The 23,348-nt window shown below is 52.7% G+C and overlaps 2 protein-coding genes across 4 annotated transcripts in view; one reads left to right on the top strand and one right to left on the bottom strand.

The window, feature by feature from the left end:
• Positions 1-305: 305 nt before the first annotated feature.
• On the bottom strand, positions 306-9,862 carry SSRP1 (structure specific recognition protein 1). Of its 3 annotated transcripts, none has more exons than XM_017680538.3 (17): positions 9,718-9,862; positions 9,096-9,230; positions 8,076-8,261; positions 7,370-7,475; positions 6,908-7,098; positions 6,572-6,802; positions 6,329-6,432; positions 6,098-6,226; positions 5,620-5,841; positions 4,823-4,895; positions 4,268-4,406; positions 4,073-4,118; positions 2,558-2,687; positions 1,963-2,133; positions 1,710-1,798; positions 1,035-1,221; positions 306-772 (listed from the first exon to the last, which is right to left on the bottom strand). In XM_017680538.3, the coding sequence occupies exons 2-17, from the start codon at positions 9,147-9,149 to the stop codon at positions 704-706; spliced, it is 2,127 nt and encodes a 708-aa protein (XP_017536027.1). In that variant the 5' UTR covers positions 9,150-9,230; positions 9,718-9,862; the 3' UTR covers positions 306-703. The 3 variants fall into 3 exon arrangements, with proteins under 3 accessions (XP_017536027.1, XP_073071924.1, XP_073071923.1); XM_073215823.1 differs by having other exon boundaries at positions 9,626-9,847; XM_073215822.1 differs by having other exon boundaries at positions 9,619-9,841.
• A 135-nt stretch (positions 9,863-9,997) lies between these two features.
• Positions 9,998-23,348, top strand: part of P2RX3 (purinergic receptor P2X 3) — a 28,578-nt gene continuing 15,227 nt past the window's right edge. Inside the window, exons 1-8 of the mRNA XM_017680527.2 lie at positions 9,998-11,879; positions 18,591-18,726; positions 19,145-19,216; positions 19,441-19,504; positions 20,235-20,328; positions 20,604-20,681; positions 21,291-21,432; positions 22,017-22,153. Of these exons, the coding sequence (XP_017536016.1) occupies positions 11,761-11,879; positions 18,591-18,726; positions 19,145-19,216; positions 19,441-19,504; positions 20,235-20,328; positions 20,604-20,681; positions 21,291-21,432; positions 22,017-22,153 (842 nt within the window). The 5' untranslated portion in view covers positions 9,998-11,760. The remainder of the gene's footprint in view (positions 11,880-18,590; positions 18,727-19,144; positions 19,217-19,440; positions 19,505-20,234; positions 20,329-20,603; positions 20,682-21,290; positions 21,433-22,016; positions 22,154-23,348) is intronic.

Below are 23,348 nucleotides of genomic sequence, written 5' to 3'. Positions count from 1 at the left end.
TGACTCATAGGTGATTAAGGATGGAGCCAGAAGCTGCCCCCCCGCCAGCCGTCCACTTCATGTGGCTAATGGAGTGGAACTGAGAAGAGACTTCCTAATCAAATCGGCTCTCATTTCTAGACTCTCTGGTGGCCCATCCCGGCAGAAGAGTTAGAAAACCAATGCTTGTCTGGCCGGGAACAGAAGAGGACGTACCTGGAGACCAGCTCTCTGTCTAGCCAGCAGGGCCCTCCCTTTCATAAGTGTGGTAACCACCAAGAGGAGTGGGAGCAAGACAACACGGTTAGAGAGAAGGCATAAGGACATGGTTTCCAAAGTCAGTTCCCTTTATTAAATGATTTCACAGACCAGAAATACAAAATAAAAGTAGAAATAGGCCCCAGTTAGGAGCTACAGGCCTGACCTCACATGACCTTGCTGCAGCAACTGGAACAGGAGCAGCAGCTACATGCCAAAGTCAGGAAAATAGGACGAGGATGTGGATCCTGCATTGCCCTGCCTCCCATCCTCTCTCCCCAAATTATAAAGAGTCAGGCTAAGATGCCTACCCTGCTGCCCCAGTGAAGTGCATACCACCAGGAGAACTTGCTCAGATGGCACAGAATCCAAGGGTTACATTTCATATGAGAAACTGGTACCAAAGCATGGGGAGGAGACGGGGGTATGACAAGGCAAGCCCAAGGAGAGAGAATTTTCCTCCTCTCTACTCATCGGATCCTGATGCTGAGTCTTCTGAGCTGGGGGGAGTACTGGCCAGTTCCTCTTCAGAGTCCTGAAAATCAAAGGTCTCTTAAGGGGAAAGATGTAGAGTCCTGGTCTCCCAGCCACTTCGGTGGTGAAGGGCCCCCAACACCGAACCCCTCTCCCGCATCTCCAGCATTAGCCTCAGAACCTCAGAATTCCACCCATCCACTCCATCTCATCACTCTCAGAGACCAATCAGAAGCCCAGGCCCCAAAACATACCCAACCCCCACACTGACTCTGATGCCCCTCACCCTTCCACGCCCCACACCCCCCAAACTCCCGCCACACCTCACTCCGCCTTCGCTTTTTTTTGCTCTTGTTCTCTCCTGAAGAGCTCTCATCACTGGACACGAACTCCTTGCTCTTGAAGCTCTCACTGAGCTGCCTTGAGGGTGACTTGGATGACGAGCCCCTAGAGGGCGTTGATCTCTTTTCCACCTTTACCTTTACTTTCTTCTTCTTCTTTGACTTGTCCCTACAGTATCAACAGGGAAAGGGGCTGGGCCTTCAGATTCCATCCATCTTCAAAGCCAAAACTCTCCTAGCTTTCCAGGGCCACTCCCAATACAGCCACAGGGTCCATCTCACTCGACGTGCCCCACAGGAGAGCACCATAAGTGAACGAGCAGAAGAATCAGGGCCTGGCCTAAAGCAGCCTGAGAAGCAACACTTGACATCTCTTGCTCTACTTTTAAAAATCCATGTGAATTGTGCTACACAATGTATTTTTATTATTTCCCCTATGCCTTCAAATAAACTGACCCTCAAGAAAGGGCCCTGTTTATCCAGTGCCTCCAGGAATTCTCTAGCACATCACCCATGTTTGGGCAACTGCCTCACCAGTTTGCAGAAGCACTGCCCTGCTGCAGTCAGAAACATACCTATTATCTTTAACATCTCAACCCAGACCTACAAAATCTGCTAAAAAAGCAGTTACTGGGCCATTCTGCTCTTGACACTCACCTCTTAGAAGACTCACCCCGGCCCCCTTCATATTCTTTCATGGCTTTTTCATACTCCCTCCTGGCATCTTCAGCTTTGCGATCCCACTCCTGTCTCATACACACAGACACACACACACAAAAAAAAAAAAAAAAACCAAGAATAGATAAGACCTCTTCCCTGATGTAGGCAAAATTTATACAGAGAAGCTCCACCAATGGACTTCCCTCTATCAGCTGCAAGAGTCACACCTCTCATCTTTGCACCTACTCACCTCTTTCTTCTCTTTGGACATTCCCTTCCAGATCTCGCCTGCCTTCTTGGAAAGATCCGTGATACTGATGCCAGGATGGTCTGCCTTGATCTTCTCTCGGCTGGCATTGAGCCACAGCATGTAGGCAGACATGGGCCTCTTGGGGGCATTGGGGTCTTTACCCTTCTTCACCTTCAAGAACCCAAATGCCTTCAGCCATCTATTTCCCACAGACCCCGCATTCTCCCAAAGAAATTATCTGGATCACCTACTTGGGAGAAAAACTGGAGAAAGGACTAAACAGCATCAAGCTAGACTGAGAGCTCCATGAGGGCAGGAACCATGTCTTCCCTCCGCTCCCATGCCTAGCTCACCGGGGGCCCTTTTCCTTGGGCTCCTGGGACAGAAGAAGCCTGTCTCCTACATCAGACATCCCAAAAAGCTAATTATCTCAAGGACCTGAGAGAAACCATTTCCGAGAAGATACTCCTCAAAGCCACAATCATTGGCTACGAAAAGCAGCCCCAGGAAGACCAATGGACAGGTCCTACTGGTGGTGGCCCCAAGGTAAAGGTAATGGCTTCCCTGACACCCTCCCATTTAGAGGAGTCTGCACCTCCACAGGCTTCTTGCGGCTCTTGCGATCCTTAGCCATCTTGGCCTTTTTAAGCTGTTTCCGTTTCTTCTCCTCCCGGTCACTGTCACCCTCATTACTGGAGGAGCTGGCAGAGGCGTTGCTGTCAAACCTGCCAAGGAGAGGGGGGTTTAGACTCAGAGTGGGAGGACAGCACCCCAGCACCTTGGGGAAGGAGAGAAATGAGTCCAAAGCTACCGGCCCAGAAGGGAAGAGGAGGACCACCACAGGACCTCCACCACCAGTCCCCAACCCTGCCTCCTCCCCTTCGCTGACGTGGCTTCAACCATCCACTCTCCAGACGCAGCCGTGACTATGGGGTATTTGCTGAATCAATCAATAAAAAAATGAAAGAAACCAGTGGGCTTCAGCTGCTCTTTGGTCATGGCGTTGGCCAGGTCCTACTCTATCCCATGCACGAGGGACAGAAGCACTGCTGTACCCCAGAGTATGCTCCAAGTCTACTTTACCACTTCCTCTGAGTTAGTCACCTTGATCTACTCTAGTCTCTGATGAAGAGATAACACATTACTATAAAGAGTAAGGAAAACCAACTTCAGCCCAACCCAGAACATATGCATACAACTACAGTCCTGACTGATACATGTGGAACTCCTCAGTCCATGGAACACCTGCTACCTGCACAGCGCTGAACGGTGTTCAAGGCATCTCACAAGCCTCTGCTCACCGATCTTCGTAAGTATGGGGTAAGAGAATTAGATGACTCCTGCTTTTTTTTTTTCTGCCTAACATTACGTTACCAATTCTCCTGGATTAAGAGAGCTCCAAATTCCAGCAAGGAACCACCCTGCTCCTGCAAGGAGGGGCTCATTCCAACCACAGAGCCTCGTTCTGGCCCAGCAGGGCACATCTACCTCAGACTGAGGAAGGGGCAGTAATCATGCTATTTACTGTGGCTCTGAAAGAAGGACTTCCGGGTGTTAAACCAGTAGGATTAAGCCTTCCCTGAGCTTCTGAGGGTCATTTGACACCACACAGGGCAAACCTATCTAACTAAGAAAAAGAAAATCAGAAGAAACCGAAACAGATACCCCACAACTTTTGAGCACCTGGATCAAGGTGCCTGAAGACAATGATATCCCTAGACTCTCCAGTCAACACCAACTTACAAAATTTCCTTTTATGTTAAAGTTAGAGTCACACTTCTGACACAGGCAACGAGCACAACAGGACTCCCACGTCTCAGAAGTGAGGACACTGAGATTCAACACTGACCCAAGGACTCCCGGCCAGTAGGTGAGCTGCTCTCAGTCCCATTCCCTCCCCACCGCACTTGCCTGGCTTTACGATGTGGCTTACACTTACAAAAAGCCCTCGACAACTTTCAAAGCATTTCCATGCATCCTCTCATTGCAGGTCACTTTCCCACCCTGGGTCAGTAGTGAATGCTGGGACATGAGAAATGTCTAGAAACTCCCGGGTCCCTTAAGCTTATAGGCCACCACCTGACCCCTAAGAGATGAAACCAAAACTCACTCCTCTGCCAGGTCTTCCTCCTCTTCACCTGGGTTGAATGACTCATCTGAAAAAGAACACAGGCTACATCAGCTTTGCCCCCACTGGAAATCCCTCCCTTACCCAGACACCCAGCTTGGCCCCAGGGTAAGCCCAGCCCTGGCCTCAGTGAAGAGCCTGGCACCCCTGTGCCCAGCACTGCCAGGGCTGGCCCACCGGTTTCTTCTCCTGAGTCATCGCTGCTGTCATTGGCATTCTCTTCCCGGATCTTGCCCTCCTCCTTCATCCGCTCCAAGTAGGCATCATGCTGATCTTCATCAGAGTCAGCATAGTCGTCGTAGCTTGGGTTCATGCCCTGGCCAGGGAAGAGATGAGAGTGAGCGCCAACTCAGCCTGGCGCCAGAACCACTACACACTCAAAAGCACTCCCCATGCCTGTAAGACCAGAGCAGCAGCTCCCAGAAGACCCTGGGGCTGGATTGTCCACACACAGCCAGCGTGCAGGGCCTGTGCCCAAGGACTTCCTGCCAGCTGGGTTAGTCCAAGCCCCTCCCTCTCCCAGCCCCACTGGGGGCTCCTGCAGGGCTGCACAGACTGATCTACGGTCATGCTGAGGAAACCTGCACCAGGAGGGGGAAGGGCCACACGCACCTCTTTTTTCTATAAGGGTAAGAAGAAAAGAGAAAGTAAAAAAAAGAAGCCAGACAAACCCATGCCCCCTCCCTCTATAGAGAGAACAGAAGTGGCTCGGCCTTCCCCGCCCAGAGATACCTCTTTCAATCCTCGGTTTTTGATGTTGAGTTTTTTTGCATTGACGAAATCAAATAGCTTTCCATATTCCTCCCTGTGAGGGGAGATGCACCATGTTACCACACTGATAGGGCCACAGGGCCAACACAGGGGTGAATGCATGCTGCTCTGACACCATCAGCCAGGACAGCCTGAGGGGCCTGGAGTCCTTGACCACATTATCCAACCCATCAGCTCTGAGAGGCCTGGAGGACAGCAGTAAGGCAGGCAAAGGAATGTACAGGGTCTCAAGAGTTCTGGGAAAGAAAAGGCAGGAAAGGGTGTGCACTTGCCAAATATACACAGAGCAGGGGGAGGACATCAGAGGAAGGGTGTGTTCATCTTTTTACTCGTCTGAATTTCAGACTTCACAGAGTTGTTATGGGGATTAAGTGTGAAGATGTTCTTAAATGTTTAGTTCGCGGTGAGCACTCAATAAACATTAGCTGCTGTGTTCTCAGACCAAAGCTCATTCCAAGAAAGGGAGAGAGCATTTCCATCACAGAGAAATGGAAGAGAGTAAGAACTAGTACTGAACACATACATTTTTCGTAATAGGAGAACAATTTTTCAAATGCAGAAAAAGCAACAGAGAAGCTTCCAAAGGCTGAGTGCTCCAAGGACCAAATCCCAGGAAACCAAAGAAAAATTCTGCTCGAAGCCTGACAAGTCACAGGGGAGTGTCACAGGCTGGAGAGGGCACTGGGCCATGCTAGCGTTCCTGGATGAGGCTGGGTCAGGACCAGGATGCCCAGGAAGTGACTGGCAGAGGCTCTCACCGCTCAATGCTACTGAAGGTGTACTGAGTGCCCTGCTTGGTCTCAATTTCAAAGTCAAAGGAACGAGTGGTGGTGGTGCCACGGGCAAAGTTGACGAAGGAGATCTCATCGAAGCGGATGTGCACAGGTGGCTTGTGGACGTATATGAAACCCCGCTCCAGTGGGTACAGGAGTCCCGAGCTCGCCTTGTAGGAGCAGGTGATGCACTGGGCCCCTGAATGTCTGGTGGAGGACGCAGGGAGCCCCATCAGTGCCTACCATGGAAGCAGGTGGCAGAGCCAAAGGGCACACATCTTTGGCAGTGACACCTGTGCTTAAATAAAGCTCACTAAGCTGCTCTGATGGAGGCAACCAATACCCATCACAATCCATCCAACCAGGCCTCTAAGAGGCTACATTCCCATCCCAGGAGGGGTTTACCGAGGAGAAATGGTATAGCCCATCCCTGGGCAGGCCAGGACCCCAGGCCAGCACTCACCCTTGGAAGTTACCCGGGACTGTGATCTTACGGTTGACCAGCGCTTTCATAACCCGGCTGACCATCTCATAGAGGGAGCCCGACATGTTCTTGGTAAGCCGCCCCTCAAAGCGTTTCTCCACCTCTTCCCTACCAACAGAGGCAGATGAGGCCATGCACACAGCTGCCTTCTCATGGCACACTGTCTGCTGCCGGGACAGCAGCAGGACGCGAGCCCAGGGAGACACTCACTCGTTCATGTTGAGAGTCAAGGAGATGTCCTCGTCCTTGGAGAAGAGGAGGATCAGAAAGTGGTAACGGGTTTGGCCCTGCTTGATGGGAGGATCCAGGCTGATCTAATAACAAAGCGCCAACAAGGTTTAGCAGAAGTTGATGCTTCATAAGAACTTGCTGATTAACTGAACACCAGTGGGATCCATCTATCAGGGATTCAGGCAAAACCAGGACAATCCACCCACAGTAGTGTCTGCTTACCACGAAGAACATCTGGCGCTGGTCCTTGTGGGGCAGCAAAAAGAGACGCAGCACTGTGGTGTAGGGGATCTTGTAGTCAAAGGTCTTGCCATGCAGGTGCAGAAAGGTGGGGTAGATCCGAATGTCGTAACGGCCTCGAGGAGTCAGACACTGCAACTCCCGGAAGATACAGATGGCGTCTCCAGTGGCCTGGATCACATCTGCCTTAGACAGCACATTCTGGGCAAAGGCCTGCAGAAGCACACACTGGTCATCAGGCAGCAGGAGTCCTGCTCCCAGGCCAGCTGGGGCCTGCACAGCATCACCTGCTCCTAAGGCAACGCGGGGAGGTCTCACCTCAACAGGGTCCACACCATCTTCCTGGGTGGGAGGCACGTAGAAGCGCACCTCCATGAGAGACACCTCTGCATCATCGTTCTGGTGGAATTCCAGGGTCACCTCATTCTTGCCTGTGGTGCACTGGGACACATTGCTGAGGGGTATCTCAAAGACCGGCTGGTCACCAATGTCAAAGGAAAGCAGCTGCCCTGTGGGAAAAGAGCTTATCAAGCCACAAACTCCTTGCCTCATGTCTGCATAAGCAACATTCCCACCAGACTGTAGGTTCCCTGAGAACAGAGCACTGGGCTCTTTTGTTCACACTGTACCCCGCAAAACCAGGCATGATGCCTGACACACGTTGGTCCTTAAGAAATACATGCTGAATTACAAACAGATAGGGAATCAAAGAGAGCACTACGAAGGCACCAAAGGAGGCAAAGGCGGAAACCTTTCATCCCCAGTTTCCCCAGGACTCACCACCAAACTTCACCGTGCCCCAGTTCCAGCCCTTTACACATAGGTCCTTCTCCATTAGCTCAAGGCGATAGTGAGTTTTAAAGAAATCAGAGAGTTTCTCAAACTCCTGTGGGTGGAGGGGAGACAGCAATCCCAGTAAACCCTGGTGGTCTTCACACAAACTTGAACTTGCTGGGATGATCTATTTCTGAGAAACTGCCCCAATATACCTTTTATCAGAAATTCACACTGACTTAGAACCTCAGCTATAAAATTGTTTAAAAGGCTGTTAGAAGTTGTTTCTGGGCACCGGATCTCAGGCTGGGAGAGGACGAAAGTAAGGAACCGACATGCCTGGTTATGGGCTCACAGTGCTATCTTTGTACAGGTATTATTTTAATGGAAGTGGAAATTAAAATGCAGTAAAGTCTTCAATTCAAGCAGTACAAATGGAGGAACAAAACCTAAACTAAAACGTCAAGCTAAGACTGAACCTGGATAAAGGCAATGAGCACCCACCAAAAAATCCAAATAGTAGAAAATCTTCTGGAGTCAAGGCATAAGACACCCAAAGGTGAACAATGCTTAATGGCCTCAATGCCCTGCTCTAAGGAGCCAAAGCTGGCAGTTACACAGTTACCAGAAGAAGACTACCAACTCTCTAGAAAACAAAAAGTAAACAAGGCAGCACAGCACAAAGGGGATTTACAGCAAAAGGACATCTCACCGACTCTCGGAAGCCATCATACTTATAGACATGACCATTCTTTGTGAGTAGTTTAAGTCCATGGCCCAGAGCAACACGGCGCCAAATGCCTTCTGTCAATTCTGCAGCCTGGATATTGTCCACTTTGCCCGTCTTGCTATTCTTGAAGATGATACCCTGGCGGCTCAACCTCAGCCGACCATCATTCTATTGGAAAAACAGGCCGAAATGCACGGGGATGGCACATGTTGAGTGACTCACAGTCCCCACCCAATGCCCATACTGAATGTGCAACAGGTGAAGTAATAAAGGACAGAAAGAAGAAATATGTAGCCAGGAAGTCTGGATGCTAGTCCTGACCCTGGTATCCAGAAACCTTGCCAGGTCCTCAATTTCAGATTTGGACTGAGCAGCAGGTACAGTCCCTTCCAACTCTGAGACTCTCACTCATATCAACAGTCCCCGATTCTTGATGGCTCAACTTAATGATTTTTTGACTTTAGGACGGTGCAAAAGCAATAAGCATTCAGAAGAAACCATACTTCGAGTTTTGAATTTTGAACTGCAAGCCACAGCTCCATCAGTCATACAGTCAGGAAGGTAAACAACCAATACACTTGCAAACATTCTATATCCCTATGACCATTCTGTTTTTCACTTTCAATCAAGTATTCAGTACATTGCATGAGATATTCAATGCTTAGTAGGCTTTGTGTTAGATGATCTTGTCCCACTACGGGCTAATGTTAAGTATTCTGAGCACAATGAAGGTAGGCTAGACTACGCTATGATGTTGTCGGTTAGGTGTATTAAATGCACTTCCAACTTATGATGGGTTTTTGGGAGGTAACACCATCGTAAGTTACTCGACGTCTGTACTCTTCCATCACTACTGCCTTTTGCTGGGGAAACACCAGGTACACCTTACACTCTGAGTCCTTTTCCAAAGTAGCAGTATCATCAAGGCAAGCTCCTGTTCATGGACAAAAAAATCTACTCTCCTCTCTCTCCACCTGTATTAAAAGCCCAAGCCCTTCTTACCATGGAGCCTTTCACTTCCTGGTAGACATCATTGAACTCCAGTGTTTCTGCCATGCTGACCTTCCCCTGTTGGCCTCAACTGGGAGCTGGCCCCAACTCCTGGGTGGGTGTGCAGATACTCGGCAAGTTGGGAATCTGAATTCAAGAGGAAGATAGATAAGCATGAAACGGTAACACCTCACTAGGCCCACGGATGGAGCAGGTGGCAACCCTTGGCTGAGCCTGGGTGTCTCAGGATCTCCACTGACTGGAAACCTAAAAGCGGGCTCTGCAGAGCTCGAAGGACCAGGCCCAGCCCGAGCTAGAGAACCGGGCCTGGAGAAGTGCTTACACCCCAAGAGACACCCGCTCCGGGCGCTCCACCGGGCGCCGTGGCAACGAGCGGCGGAACCCCAGGGCCTCTCCGTAGCTCGCACCTCGCCCGTGCCCCAACCTAGCTCAAGGGTGAGGGTCTCCCTCCCAGCGCTCCCACCGCGATGCGGCCCCAGGCCCACAGCTCCCGCTCCCCGTAAAATGGATTCACTCTCTGCCTGTGAATTTGAACGGTGGACGGTCAACCTCGAGCGTCCCGCGCGGAAGCAGGGTCCAAGCCCTTCTGGGCACGGGGTGGGCGACCACCCACCTCCTCAGGCTGCAGCCTCGCAACGGCCCTGGTGCGGGCGGTGGGCGCACTAGGGGACGCGGGAAGGGGGCGGGGACACGGGGGATGCGGAGAAGCCGGGGAGGCTTTTCCCGCGTGCGCGGCCCCGCGTCCCGCCACCGGAAGTCGTGCACGGACCATCGAGAGGATGAGCTAGCTAGAGAGACGCGAGCCCTGCCCGCCGAAGAGGCGGTGGCCTAGAGCGTCGGACCCGTGGACGACCTGAGGAAAGCCGGGCTGCGGTTGAAGTCCACCCGCCGGAAATCCGCCTGGAAAATGGGAGTGTGTAGGACTCTTTAATAATTATAGAACCTTCTTCGGTGGAGCCCTAGGTTCTGAAGAGAAATCGTAACGTTTTGTCTCCTCAGACTTTCCACAGATGCGTGTGTGTGTTGGAATGATGTGTCCCTTTCTGCTGCACAATAGTGGTTTCTTTCGAGTAGAAAGGAGTCAGTGGGACAAGAAGAAAAAAGAGTTGTGGAGGGAAATGATCCCTCTCACTGACTGCAAAGAAAATGCTGGTGTCAGTGTCATCGTGACTGTACTGTCCCCTGTCACATGGGACTGGGACCTTTTTGAAGTGAGTTTCACTGTCCGCACCCAAAAACATCCACAACCGCGATGTGTGAGTTGCCTGGAAGAGGCTGGCAAATGGCAGCATCGGTTTCAAGGGCTGGTGTCAGGTTCACCTTGGAGCCAGAACTGATTTGAAACCTCATCAGCCTAGAATTTCAGGAGTCATGCACCCCCAGGTAGTCCTAGGGTTCATCTTGCAAAATCGGAGGCCAGACCAGGAAAGATGTTTGAGTTTGTCTACTCCCTTCTCCTTTTACAATTGGGAAAATTGAGACCCAAAGAAGATTCGTCCAGGGTGTCAGTGGGTTGGCAGCAAAGCCAGAGACTAGAACCCAAATCTCTTACCCCCAGTCCTGTTCTCTTCAGTCATAATCACAGTGACTTTACATTCAGAAAGATTGATAATATGTGTCCTGTATGAAGAAATTAGGACAGAATATTTAAACTCAGCATTTCTCTGACAATCTGACAGAATAGTTACACAAGCTTTCTAACTCAATCCTGGGACAAGAGACAATAGGAATGTACTCTTGCTCCCTGAATTTAGGGCTTTAACCTCTGGGTAATGGCTAGTGAAGCACCATCTAGCAGCATAAATTCAACCGGATTCAATAAAGATGTATTGAGCTCCAACACAGTTTTAGGATGTGAGGAAGCTAGGGAATAAGATGGTAACGGCCCCACCCTTCCAGGAGCATGTAATCTAATAAGTGATTCAGATAAGTAAACTGGCAATTGGGAAAAAAAAGTGAAAATTCTGTGCGTACAGGTAGAGCTGCATCCACTGTCAACTTGAGTTAGCTAGAGGAACTACGGGACTCTTCACTCATCACCACCTCCCAGGAGACCAAGAAATGCTCGAGGGACCCCGCCCCCGTCCCATGCTATTGGAGGCAACTCGGGAAGGGAGTGGGTGGTTGCAGAATTAAGCAGCTTTAGGAAGAAGCTCAGGAATGAAGGGGATACTCAGCTCAGTCACCCTATTAGGTGGCTAGCAGGGAGCATTGGGAAGGGGTTTAAGGAGAGCATGGAGCAGCTGGTGAGCTGGGATGAAGATGCAGTGTGAGGGAACGGAACAGAAACGGTAGACAGAGTGCAGATAAAACATGAGTCCCAGAGGGCCCTAGGCAGCTGCATCCCAGGCAATCAGGAGCCTGGGATTGGAGACCCCACCCCTGCCGTGACATCACAGGGGAGTGGGGTGGAGACGAACAAAAAGGGGGTCCTCCGCCCTGGCCTTGGACTCTTGGCCGCCCAGAGTGTCAAGAGCAAAGAGAGCCTGGGCACTGGACTAGAGGTGCCTGCCTTAAAGGAACAGGCGCCCCACTTCTTGAGCCCCTCTAAGCTGCCCCCACCAGGCTTTGATCTCTGTCTCCTGGTCCTGAGGACCTCTCCCTCCTGAGACCGCCACTGGGACCCCTCTGAGTGACCCCTGAGCATTCTCTCAGCATGAACTGCATATCAGATTTCTTCACCTACGAGACCACCAAGTCGGTGGTTGTGAAGAGTTGGACCATTGGGATCATCAACCGAGCGGTTCAGCTTCTGATCATCTCCTACTTCGTGGGGTGAGTCTGTGGGCCTCCAGGGCCTAGGACGGGGGCTTCCTGGTGTCCTCTCCTCTGGTCCTCCCCTCGGTGTTGCTATCCAGCTTCCTGAGCTTCTCCTCCCTGGGGGAAACAGTTCCTTCCATGGAGCCACGTCCCAAGGACAGGCCTCGGCCATCCCCATCAGGGATCTGGTCCCAGATGAGTTCTTTTTCCCAGGAAATCCTTGGAGTTGGAGAGTGGTTTCTAGGCACACACTCAGAGGAGTGGAAGTGCTTGCCTGGAGCCCACCAGGAGAGGTCCCAAGTGACCACCTCCCCTCTCTCTTCTTTCACTCCCCTGATCTGTGATCAGAGAGACCCCACATCTTCCAGTTCCCCTCAGTCAACTCTTTGGGGTCTCAAAAAGGCAGGGGGCACAGGAAAGGAGAGGGCAGGCATTGGAACAAGGGAACTGATGACAGGCTGATCAGGTTGGTGGCAGAGAAGGGAGGGGAAAATTGGATCCCATTAGGACGAGAACTCTCCGTCTGGCATGGGGAGATGGTGAGAAAACATGGGAAGGGGAGCAGCCCTCATGCTTGGAGGGTGGGACAAAGTAGGGGGCATCCACTACTTTGGAGCTGGAGAGAAACACAGGCACGAATAACGCTAAAAGGGAGAGTTGCTAAGGAGAAGTGTCTTTTTGAACATTGTATAGGATCCCTCTTCAAGAACCCAGAAACACTCCCCTTTGTCAGAAAGCATAGACTCCCTCCTTCTACCTGACTTTGTACCATATAACCCATTCTGGGAGTTGCTTAAGAGCCAACAAGGTCCAAACACCCCCTCTCAGCCCCCACCTCGTGGAGGCGCACACACACACATTTACAAAGAGCCATGGAGCAGACAATGGCTGGAAAGAAAACATAGATTCTGTCCTTCATCCACACACACTGGTGGCACCAGGAAAGACAGGCAGAAACCTCAAAGGTCCCCTTTCGTGGTGTGCAGGTCTCTCGTCTCATGCTGTTGCTGAGACAAAGGGTCTGTGGGTGTGAGATAACGAGCCACTGACACCTGCCATGAGTATTCAGGCAGGTGAAGCAGACACCCTGTCCTGTGTGCACTGAGCTGGAGCTGCCTGTGAGGGGGCTGCTTGCCTGAAAGGTCCAAGCAGCATGTGAAGCTGTGCGTAGAAAGGTGGTTAGGTGTGAATTAAGGGATTTTTGCCCTGCATGCTTGGTGACAATTAGCAGGCTTCATCTGCGCAGGTGGTGTAGATAAGGCTGTATATCCCACGTTACTCTCAAGGATATTAGAGAAGGGAGTCAAGCTTTGGAGTAAGATTAAATGGCCTGAAGTCCCTCCCAACTTTGAGGCTTTGTGAAATAATGATGTTTGCAAACATTTCACGTCTGCATCTCCTCAGCCTGACTCAGAGCTGGTTTTGAAAGGTTCCATGTTCACGTGCATATGCAACGCTGTGATTGTAGCCACGAGACGGTATGTCGGTGCAGGTGAGTGCACAAGCTGCCTCAGCACATTCCAGCCTGGCCTGGCTCTGGTGGCTCCAGGCAGGAGAGGGATGGAGGCGAGGCAGCTGGCTCCTGGACCAGCCTCCTCACCCACCCCCACCCTTGTCTGCCCCTCATTGTGGTCCAGTCTGATGCTCTGAGCCTCGGTGCTGGAGCCCGGCCTGCTGAATCAGGCAGGAGAGGCTCTTTGGCGTCTTGATATCCAACCCCATCCATCTCCCGGCCTGACAGCTCCCCACGGGCAGCTCCTTCCAGTTACATCAGTGCACTCTGCAGCCCAGCCCCCTGGCTTGAGCCCCATCTCTGTGCACACGAGCCCATGCACCATTAGGACTTCATGAATCCATTGTCATTAATTTAGTAAACATTTATCGAGCATCTCATGCCAAGCATTATGCACCAAGGATAGAACAGTGGTCAAAAACAGACAGGACCCTCACCCTCATGCAGCTTACAACACAAGAGGTGGACATCAATCAAATAATCTCCTCGAACAACTATAAAATTTCTCCTGCGGCTCAGGGTTCAAAGAAGAGGTGCAGAGTGCTGAGAGAGGTTTTTGAGCTGATTGGAGAGCTAACTAAGACTGCCAAGCCAAGATCTGGCGGACAAGGAGGAGCAATCCAGGTGAAAGAAGGAAAGGAAGAGGGTTCAAGGCAGAGAAACCCAGCTCTGCAAATGGAAAGAGCCTGGGAGTTGGGGAGAAGAAAGAAGGTCTCTATGGCTGGAGCAGAGGGAGCCCCAGTGTGGGTGGTGTGAGATGGGGCGCGATCACAGAGAGTAAATGGACGGGAAGCTGCTGAAACAATTTAACGTGTGTGAGTGAGTGAATGTGTGTGTGTGTGTGTGTGTGTGTGTGTGTGTGTGTGTGTGTGTGTGTGTGTGACTGAGACAGCTGGACGTGTTGAGATCTGAGCTGGGAAGATCGCTCTGGCTGATACGCCAGCAGATAGGAGAAGGTAGGAGTGGTTGCGGGTAACCCGCTAAGAGGCTGTATGGTCCTGTGGAGAGACATGGTGGTGGCTAGGACTCAATAGGATTTGAAAGGATTTTTAATGCTGTGATATTAACACTTAACTAGTACTTGAAGCTCTTCTGCATCAGCCCTGTCAGGCGGACCAGATACACACACTTCCCCAGGACGTGTATAACCCAAGCCAACCATTTCTCTCATACACTCACAGTGCCACCCCACCTCACAGTCTCCACACATGCTCTCCACCCCACCTCTGCTTATCTTTGGTTGACACCTCTTCAAAGCTGGTTCTGTTTACCCAGCCCAGGTACACAGAGGACTTACCTGGTTATCTCTCACATTGTTCCTGCACAGGCCCAGGTGGGAATCCCCAGGCTCCTCTGTTGGGGTGGGACTTCCCGTGGGAAGCTGAGGAGGAAGCAGAAGCCTCTGTGGGGCCCTAGTCCCCGGAAGCGCTGTCTGACGCATCGCCTTCCTGGAGGAAGCTGCCTCCTCACAAACATGGCCAGCCCTTTGATGCTCATCTGTAGGAAGAACCCGTGGGGGCCGATGGGGCCTCTGACCCCAATGCAGCCCTTCTCCTCCCCCTGCAAGGCCTGACCCCCAAACCCATCATCGCACAGCTACCCACTTTGGTTCATAATTTTCAGCCACATTTCAGACTTTATGTAGAAGCTCAATACATAAAGCACTTAAAAGGGGGACTACTCTAAAGAGAAGGACCTGAATTCTGCCTTCTTGGCTCTCTCCTCCACCCTCACCGCCCAAGGTGCCTCTTTGGCACACTAGGCGACAATTATGTTGGGAAGACCTGCTGGAAGCCCCTCTCTTACAGGTTTGGAGAGGGCACTGGCTTTCATTGCTGTCCCCCCTCTCCCCTGACTGCAGCCCCATGATCAGGAGGCCGTGGTTCAGGGACCACCTGATTAGGAGACTTGCTGTCACACTAACTAACTAGGAGTGGGGCTTGGACAGGTCACTTAATGTCTCTAAGCCTCAGTCCCTGTATCCAGAAATGGGTTTAGGAATGCCTTTCCTAGGGAGAGTTATGGCGAGGGGAGGGGACATGTGTCAAGTGTCTTGCCTGGGATGCTGAGGCGGGTGACTCAGTAATAGATGGAAACTATGATTCTTTCACAGACTCCCCATCACGCCTCCCCCTTTCCCTCTGCCTAGCTCACACCTTCCTAAGAGACCCTGCTCCTCCTAATGCACGCACCGCATGCTCCTCCTCCCACTCCCTGGCCTCCTCCCTGACCCCCTGGGGGTGGCCAGGAGGGCGTGGGGACGCTGCTCTGGCCTCCTTCCTGCACATCCCACCTGCCAAGGAGTTGCCACCCGCCTTCCGCTCTATAAATAATAAACCAGGAATACGAGAAAAAAAATAAGTCAGAGCAGCAGAGTAAATGCCAAGAAATGAAGGCTCAGTCCTGCCCCATCTCCTTAGCCCTGGCCTTTAGAGACGGACTCAGCCCCTCCATTCTGAAAATGAAACATTCCCTTATTTCAAGGTGCGCTGGTGATGTCCTTGGGCCCTATGGGCCGCTGGAATGGTTACTTAACTTGGAAAGAGAATGTGTCCTCTCCTCCCCACTGGGCACAGGAAGGAGGCAGGAGAAGAAAGAGGTTGGTTAATTGTTGCTGCAAGCCCTTGGGTCCTTCCTCCCAAGACCTTCCTAAGCTAGGAAACGCTCTGTCCCCAGGAGCCAGCAGGACAAAGGCCAGGATCCAGGGTCTGGCCCCAAGCTGGGACACAGCTTAAGTCCCTAAAGTGAAGTGGTTGTGAGCAGCCTGCCTGGGCTGGAACGCACATTCCAGCTTGGCAAGTTATCACATGGCTCTGTGCCTCAGTTTCCCTATTTATAGCATAATGATAATAATAAAGCTGTCTCATTGCATTGTGATAAGGATTTAATGAATCCTTAACACTTATAGCACTTAGCAGGCTGTGCTGGTTAGACGATAATAAGAATCTGAACTCTGCTTCTCATCTGCAAATGTTCCTGGACTTTGAGGACAGAGAGAGGGGCCTCAGGAAACCATTTCATTAGCTCAGCACTTGGAGATGTGTCCATTCCATGGCAGGGTACACTGAGCTTCCAGTGGGTATGTCGCAACTGTGGCCACTCAGGTACGTGCACAAAGGTGCTCTCCACTAGGAGCAGAGAGACCTGGGCCTGGACCTCACTCTCTCTGCTCCGCAGGGCCTCAGGCCATGAGCTGATAATGCCCATTTGGATAACTTCACAGTTTTCATAGTAGAGATGCTCTCTTCTCTTCTGCTAGGACATAGGATAGCAGATGAGATTTCTATGTGAGCCATACTTCTTGCAAGGCTCCGATGGAACCCCTCCCCTTCCAAAACCAGAAGACAAGTGCTGGGAAGTAAAGCCCACAGCACCACAGGCTTCCACAGAGGCGTGGTGTTCCTGAGAGCGTTTTACAAGTATGCGAATCCTAATGGTACATTCATGCAGATGCTGGCTGCTCCCAGGATGCGACAGGAAAACAGGCTACCTGTTAGCACCATCATCCAGCGCTGGCTGTGACTCCACCTGTTCTCTCCCATTCAGAAAAGCATTTGGAATTCAAGTGCATGAGGGAGGCCCTATCACAGGGATAACACCAAACCCTCTCACTGAAAACTGAACAAGGAGTCGCTGGCCAGTGTCACCCTGTGCTCACATATGTGTGCTGGGCAGGTGACCATCCCATAGGTGACTGTGACCCCTGCATGACCCAGCAGCTACTCCCAGCATCAGGAACACCAGAGGCCGTCCAGGCCAACCCCCTGCAAGGAAGGTGCCTCCTCTCAGCCCAGCTGGAAGGTGGGCCCCTGTCCTCTCCTTGGCTTGCCTTCCTGGGCATGTGGTGCTCACCACCTGGCAGCAGCCATTTCATGGACAACTCTCTGGGAGTCAGGAAGCTCCTCTGCTTAAAGTCCTCACCCCTCATTTTAAACGCTCCAGGGCAGCCCACGTACTGCCCTCAGCAGCTTCCCAGTCTAGACCTCCCCCAGCTTTGTCTCATGTACACAGTCCTTCTGCTTATTCTCATCTGCTGGGGTCTCCAGCCTTCTACCACCCTGGTCAGCATGCAGGAAGGGACCCTAATCCAGCATTTCCCAAAGTGCTAGCCTAGATTCCACAAGTTGTTGCAGGTGTTTCTCCAAAATAGAGAGTGCACAGCATTTTCCAAACCCATTTGATGAGGTTTTCTCAACTGCACATTGCAGACAGTGACAGCATCTGCCTCCCAGTGTGCTGTCAGGAACAGACACTTTGGGCCGTACGCAGGCTGCAAGCACGGTAGTGAGGCGGAGAGAGGCTTGAGCCTTGAAGGCTGTGGTGGGAAAGGCAGGCACCCCACGGACATGCATAGGGAAGGGTTGTCTGTAGGTCCTTCTGGCTGCTGGGGAAGTCAGCCTGAGTCTGGAGAGGGAAGCCGGGATGGAAGACCCAACGGGGCCCGTCCCTGATCCACTCCGCCACAGGCTGGAAGCTGCAGGGAGAAGCCAGTACAGGTAAATGTCCACTGGGTGGCAGCACAACCCAAGAAATAAGACTACAGCGCTCTGCTTTCCAACCCAGCTCCATTCACCTGCCTGGTAAAGGCCCCCGTGCTGCTGCTCCCATCCACCCCCGTCTTCATCCCCCATTCCCACAGATGGAGACTCTGCCAAGCACCCAGCTCCTAAGTGCCTTCGTTGACTTGTTAACTGAACGCCTACTGTGTGCTGACATTTAGGATACTGCCGTGAACAAAGCCTGGAATGCACACCTGGTCAGAGGCCTAAGATCCTCTGCCCGCCCCCCTCTCCCAGCCTCTGGGCAAAGAGGGGGCCTCCACCGCCAGCCAGCGGGATGGCCATGCATCCTCCAAGGGGCCACATCACCCTCCACGGGATGAAAATTGGTTCTTGTGGGATTAGGAAAAAATCACCTTTTTAATGTATAAAGCACAAATAAACACACAGCACCTACACTGATAACTATAGCATTAAAATTTTATGGGTGGGAATATCAGCAAAAAAAAGTCTAAAAGTGCTTCTTAAGCAAGAAATAGGGATGAGATGGAGTAACACTGTAGGTCCCACATAGCACAGGTCCCCAGCACAGGCCTTCCCTCCGCCAGGCACCCCGAGTTGTCTTAATGTTGGCAGGAAGGGAGCCTCTCCCATCAACTGCCTGATGAAACCAGACCCTTCTCTCTTGCTCTCCACCCCTGCTCACCTGCCCAGGTGGGTTTTCCTGCACGAGAAGGCATACCAGGTGCGGGACACAGCCATTGAGTCCTCGGTGGTCACCAAGGTGAAGGGCTTTGGCCAGTACGCCAACCGAGTCATGGATGTGTCTGATTATGTGACCCCACCCCAGGTAGGCCCAGATGCTGGGTCAGTTGGAGGGGAGGGGGAGAGGCAAGAAGAGGGCCGGTGGGATTCTCAAACCAGAATCTGTGGCATCAGTCACCCAGAGAGCCCCGCATGGCAGCTGGGGGCGTGGGGGAGCATGGGCCTGCCCTCCGGAGTGTAGCACCAGGATTCAGGGAAGCAGGGCTCCCCTTGAGGTCTGCCGAAGGTCCTGTAACCAAGCACAACACACAGAGGGGGCCCAAGGGGCCAGTGGGTGGCCGGAGGAGCCTGGCCTGGATCCACCTCCGCCCTTCGTTAGCCCTGTGACCCTGGCGAAATCAGAGCCCGAGCCTGGGTTTCCTCCTCTGCATGGTGGGGGTGGCCGTAGTGCCCACCTCGGGAACTGGCACGGTGCTCTTGTCTCTCTCCCTTCTCCTCCCAAGGGCACCTCTGTCTTTGTCATCATCACCAAGATGATTGTTACTGAAAACCAGATGCAAGGGTTCTGCCCAGAGGTGAGGTGGTGGGTGGAAATTGGATGAAGCAGGTCAGAGAAGAAGTTGGGGGTGGAGAGCAGGGCCAGGAGGGCTGTGGGTGTGCCCAGAGGTCCGGGGTCCGTGCAGTTGTGTCCTGGGGCCTCCAGCCTCCAGAGGCCGCCTGTGGGGAGGCAGTGGAAGCCGAGGGTCCCTCCCAGGTCCAGGCAGGGTCCTTTGCCCACCTGCGGACCTTTCTCCCACAGAGCGAGGAGAAGTACCACTGTGTCTCAGACAGCCAGTGCAGGCCGGAGCGCTTCCCAGGAGGGGGTGAGTGCAGCCCTCCCCACCCTGTCACAACCCCAAAGGGGCAGTGGCGCCCTGGAGGACAGCACAGCCCCGTGGGGGAGCTCAGCCTAGGGGAGGGAGGGGGATTGGCCTGTTCCGTGTAATTCTGCCCGCACATAGAGATGCCCACTGTACGCCAGACCCAGCAGGGCCGCCTCCCAGAGGGATTGCCAGCCCAGGGATGGTGGTGACAGACAGATGTGCCGTAGGGTGGCACGTGCCATCAAGGAGGTACTGTGGGAGCCATGGGAGGGAGAGAGATTGGTTCCAGGCGGGCGGGTGGCCCCAAATGGCTTCTCAGAGGCAGAGGCGTTTAGACAGCCCTGGAGGATGAGTGAGATTTGGTAGGACAGGGAGCCTTTAAAAAGGACATTCTAGGCAGAAGGAACAGCCGCAGCACAGGCCCAGAGGCCAGCAAGAGCAGGCTGTGATGCGGAACAAGGCGAACAAGGGCGTCAGGGTGGCAGGGGCTTGGGATGTGCTAAGAGGACGGGACAGCTGTCACCTCCCTGTGGCTTGGTCCGGAGCTCAGGAGGAGAGGAGGGAGAGAGCTCTGCAGGGCTGCAGTGCCACGGGCCACCTCTCTGCCTGCCTGTCCTTCCTCTCCACCTGCCAAGTCCCTGTGCTTGTGTCAGGGGGTCCCTGCTGAGGAAGGGGGAGGAGGGAGGGACAAGGGCCAGGCGGTCCCCCAGCACTGCATCTCCCCTCATAGGGATCCTCACCGGCCGCTGCGTGAACTACAGCAACTTGCTCCGGACCTGCGAGATCCAGGGCTGGTGCCCTGCCGAAGTGGACACGGTGGAAATGTGAGGGCCTTTGCAGGGGGAGGAGAGAGGGCCCCCCACCAGCTCTCCTCTGCCAATGTGGGGAGCTCCGCCTCTCTGAGCTGTGGGCAACCCTGTGCCCCGTAGTGTCACTCCTGGGGTGGGGAAGTGAACTTGGGATAGCAGCCCACCTCACCTGCCCCCTCCTGGCCGTCTGACCCTCAAACCCTGGGAAAGGTGGTTCCCGGGGTGAAGAAAGCTCCCATGTGTCCCTGTTCTCAGCCCAGGAAGCCAAGGTCACCTGTTCTTGCCCACAGGCCTGTCATGATGGAAGCTGAGAACTTCACTATCTTCATCAAGAACAGCATCCGGTTCCCCCTGTTCAACTTTGAGAAGTGGGTCCTAGCTCCCTCCCTAACTCCTGCTGCCTTCCCCACCCTCCCCATGCTTCCAGATCTTCCCTGGTCTCTCCTCATCCCCCGCACCCATCTCCCTGGGCTCCGAGTCCCAGTCCCCTCGCTGGCCTCAGCCACGGAGTATTGGGTGGGCTCTGGCAACAGTTTCTCTGCTGTCAAGGGGCTCGTGCCACTTCTTTCTCCCCACACCAAGCTCATTGTGGGTGACCCTTTTCCCTCAGTCAGACCAGCCCCTCCTCACTGACTCCTTCATTCCACACTCCTCGCGGGCATGGGGTGTGTGCACAGATCACTGCCACCATGACAGAGGGAACCAGAGTAACCAGATGTGACTCCTGCCTTCCGGGAGCCCCAGTCTGGGGACTGAGGGGTACTAGACATGAACCCACACCTAATGTGGGAGAGAAGATGGTAGGAGTTACAAGACAGATGCAGGGACAGAGGTTGAGGGAGGCGGACAGTGTCTAAGAGATCAGGTCTCAGATCCCCTGCCCGGGGGCGGAGGGTTCAGAAGGTAGAGAGAAATACGTGCTTGACTGTCTTCGCATCAACTCCTGCGCCCGGCCTCTCTCCTCTGCTCCTCCCCAGAGGAAACCTCCTTCCCAACCTGACGGCCACCGACATGAAGACGTGCCGCTTCCACCCTGACAAGGCCCCGTTCTGCCCCATCCTGCGGGTGGGGGATGTGGTCAAGTTTGCAGGCCAGGACTTTGCCAGACTGGCTAGCACGGTGAGCAGCTAGACACCAATCCAGGACGGAGCCCCGGGACTCAACCCAGCCAGACTCCGCCCCTTGGCAGGCAGAGGGGCCAAGTGTGGGGAGGGAGCCGCCACGAGGCGCCACCCGGGGGAGGCATCCCAGGCTTGCAGCAGGTGTCGTGCCTTGCTCCTTTCTACTGGCTCCTGTCCTGGGTGGGCTCGCCTCCCTCACCCTAGTCCCCCAAACCTCAGTTGCCCATTCCTGTCTTCACCTGACCCCTGCAGGCAGAGGCCTTAGGTCTGTGAAAATGCTTCTGCAATGGGAAAGTGGACATATGGCCACTTTCTCTGTCCCAGGTTGTAGCTAAGGGACTGAAGATAACCAGAGTAGGATTCAGAAGCCCAAGGCTCTCGCCCCTGGCCGCCCTACTTCTCTGCTAAGCGACATGCAGCAAACCACCTTCCTTTCTCCCTGCCTCCGGCCTCCACCCAGACAGTGAAAGGAAATCACTACTAGTCCATTTGTCATGCCCCCCAGCCCCCATGCTGGCTGAGAACAGGGAGTCGGAAGGCTGGAGACAGGCCTTTCTCCTCACATGCGGACCCTTTCTCCAGGGCGGAGTTCTGGGTATTAAGATCGGCTGGGTGTGCGACTTGGACAAGGCATGGGAGCAGTGCATCCCCAAATACTCCTTCACCCGACTCGACAGTGTTTCTCAGAAGAGCAGCATCTCCCCAGGCTACAACTTCAGGTAACCCCGCGTCTCCCGGGACGTGAGTGGGGCAGGCACGTGCTATTCTAAGAACCGCATCTCAAGCGGCCATGCATTCTGGGAAAGAAAGTTACCTCATCCTCCCATCAGGTCTCAGCTCAAAATTAGGAAGGGCTTTCCAACTGTTCCTCCCTGGGAGCCGGATCGGTCAGTCCTGTGAGACTGTGGCTCCCGCAACTGGGAGGCATCGCGCCCAGGACTCATGCTCCCAGTGGGCAATCGCACCACATGCCAGCGTCCTGAAATGCTGTGTTCTGTGATTCTGAGCCCGATCTTAGCGCCGGCTCAGAAGCTGTAACACGCCTATGTGACTCCCTGCCAGTCCTATTCCTTCTTCTGTGACCTGAATTTTCTAAGGTTCCTTGCTCCACAAAGCGAAGGAAATTTTATATTTCTGTTCATAACCAGAAAATTTCATCCGAGTCACAAATAAGGATCGACAATGGTCATTAATTCTTCATTGCCTTTCCAGAAGGGAATTCAAACCAGCCTTCAAAAAACATCTGATTTATATTCCCATTGCCCATGAGACGTAAGGGAACTGCCCCCAACCCCACACACAGTTTGAAGAAAGAGAAAGGGCAGAATGCAGGGATAAACTATGTGGAACCATCTGAAAGCCCTTGACCTTCTCCCATCCCAATTTCCCCACCTATGAAATGCATCAGTATTACTATGACCCTGAGGGTCCTATCAGCCAATGTGTGAAAAGCTTCAGCCCTCTGTTTGGTTTTTCCCTTTATTTTTGAAAATCCCTAAGTTTCTGGCAGGGCCTGATTAAGTACACACTATTCTTATCACAAAATTGCCTAAACAGGCTACATAGGCAGCGATCAGGGAAAAAAAATACGTATAAGAACGTATTTCAGTTACATGGTCAGAGAACTGTCACTCAAATTCCCTTTGTTGTAGCAGTGTTTTCCACTATAACAGCATACATAAGCAAAAAAAATTTATTTCACCTATTGTTCACCTTAATTCATAATTTTAAAAGTAATTACCCACCCTATTACATTTTATGTTTAATAGTTTAAAATATATGTCTATGCTGTGGAAAGAATTTTGTAAAATTGAAAGTGCTTTCATAATCAACTCCAAACTTTAAAAAACCATAGGAAACAACACATATTTTAAAGTAGGTTAAAAATACTGTTTGGCTCCCTGGCAGAAATTG

Source organism: Manis javanica, chromosome 11, assembly GCF_040802235.1.
Source record: "Manis javanica isolate MJ-LG chromosome 11, MJ_LKY, whole genome shotgun sequence".
NCBI classification, from domain to species: domain Eukaryota; kingdom Metazoa; phylum Chordata; class Mammalia; order Pholidota; family Manidae; genus Manis; species Manis javanica.
This window is presented reverse-complemented; position numbering and strand designations above follow the sequence as displayed.

Coding starts and splice junctions, on each gene's coding strand:
- SSRP1 (XM_017680538.3), bottom strand. CDS start 9,149: ATGGCAGAAACACTGGAGTTCAATGATGTCTACCAGGAAGTGAAAGGC. Junction 8,262..9,095: donor AGGAAGTGAAAGGCTCCATG/GTAAGAAGGGCT, acceptor TTTTTCCAATAG/AATGATGGTCGGCTGAGGTT. Junction 1,799..1,962: donor TGTCCAAAGAGAAGAAAGAG/GTGAGTAGGTGC, acceptor TGTATGAGACAG/GAGTGGGATCGCAAAGCTGA.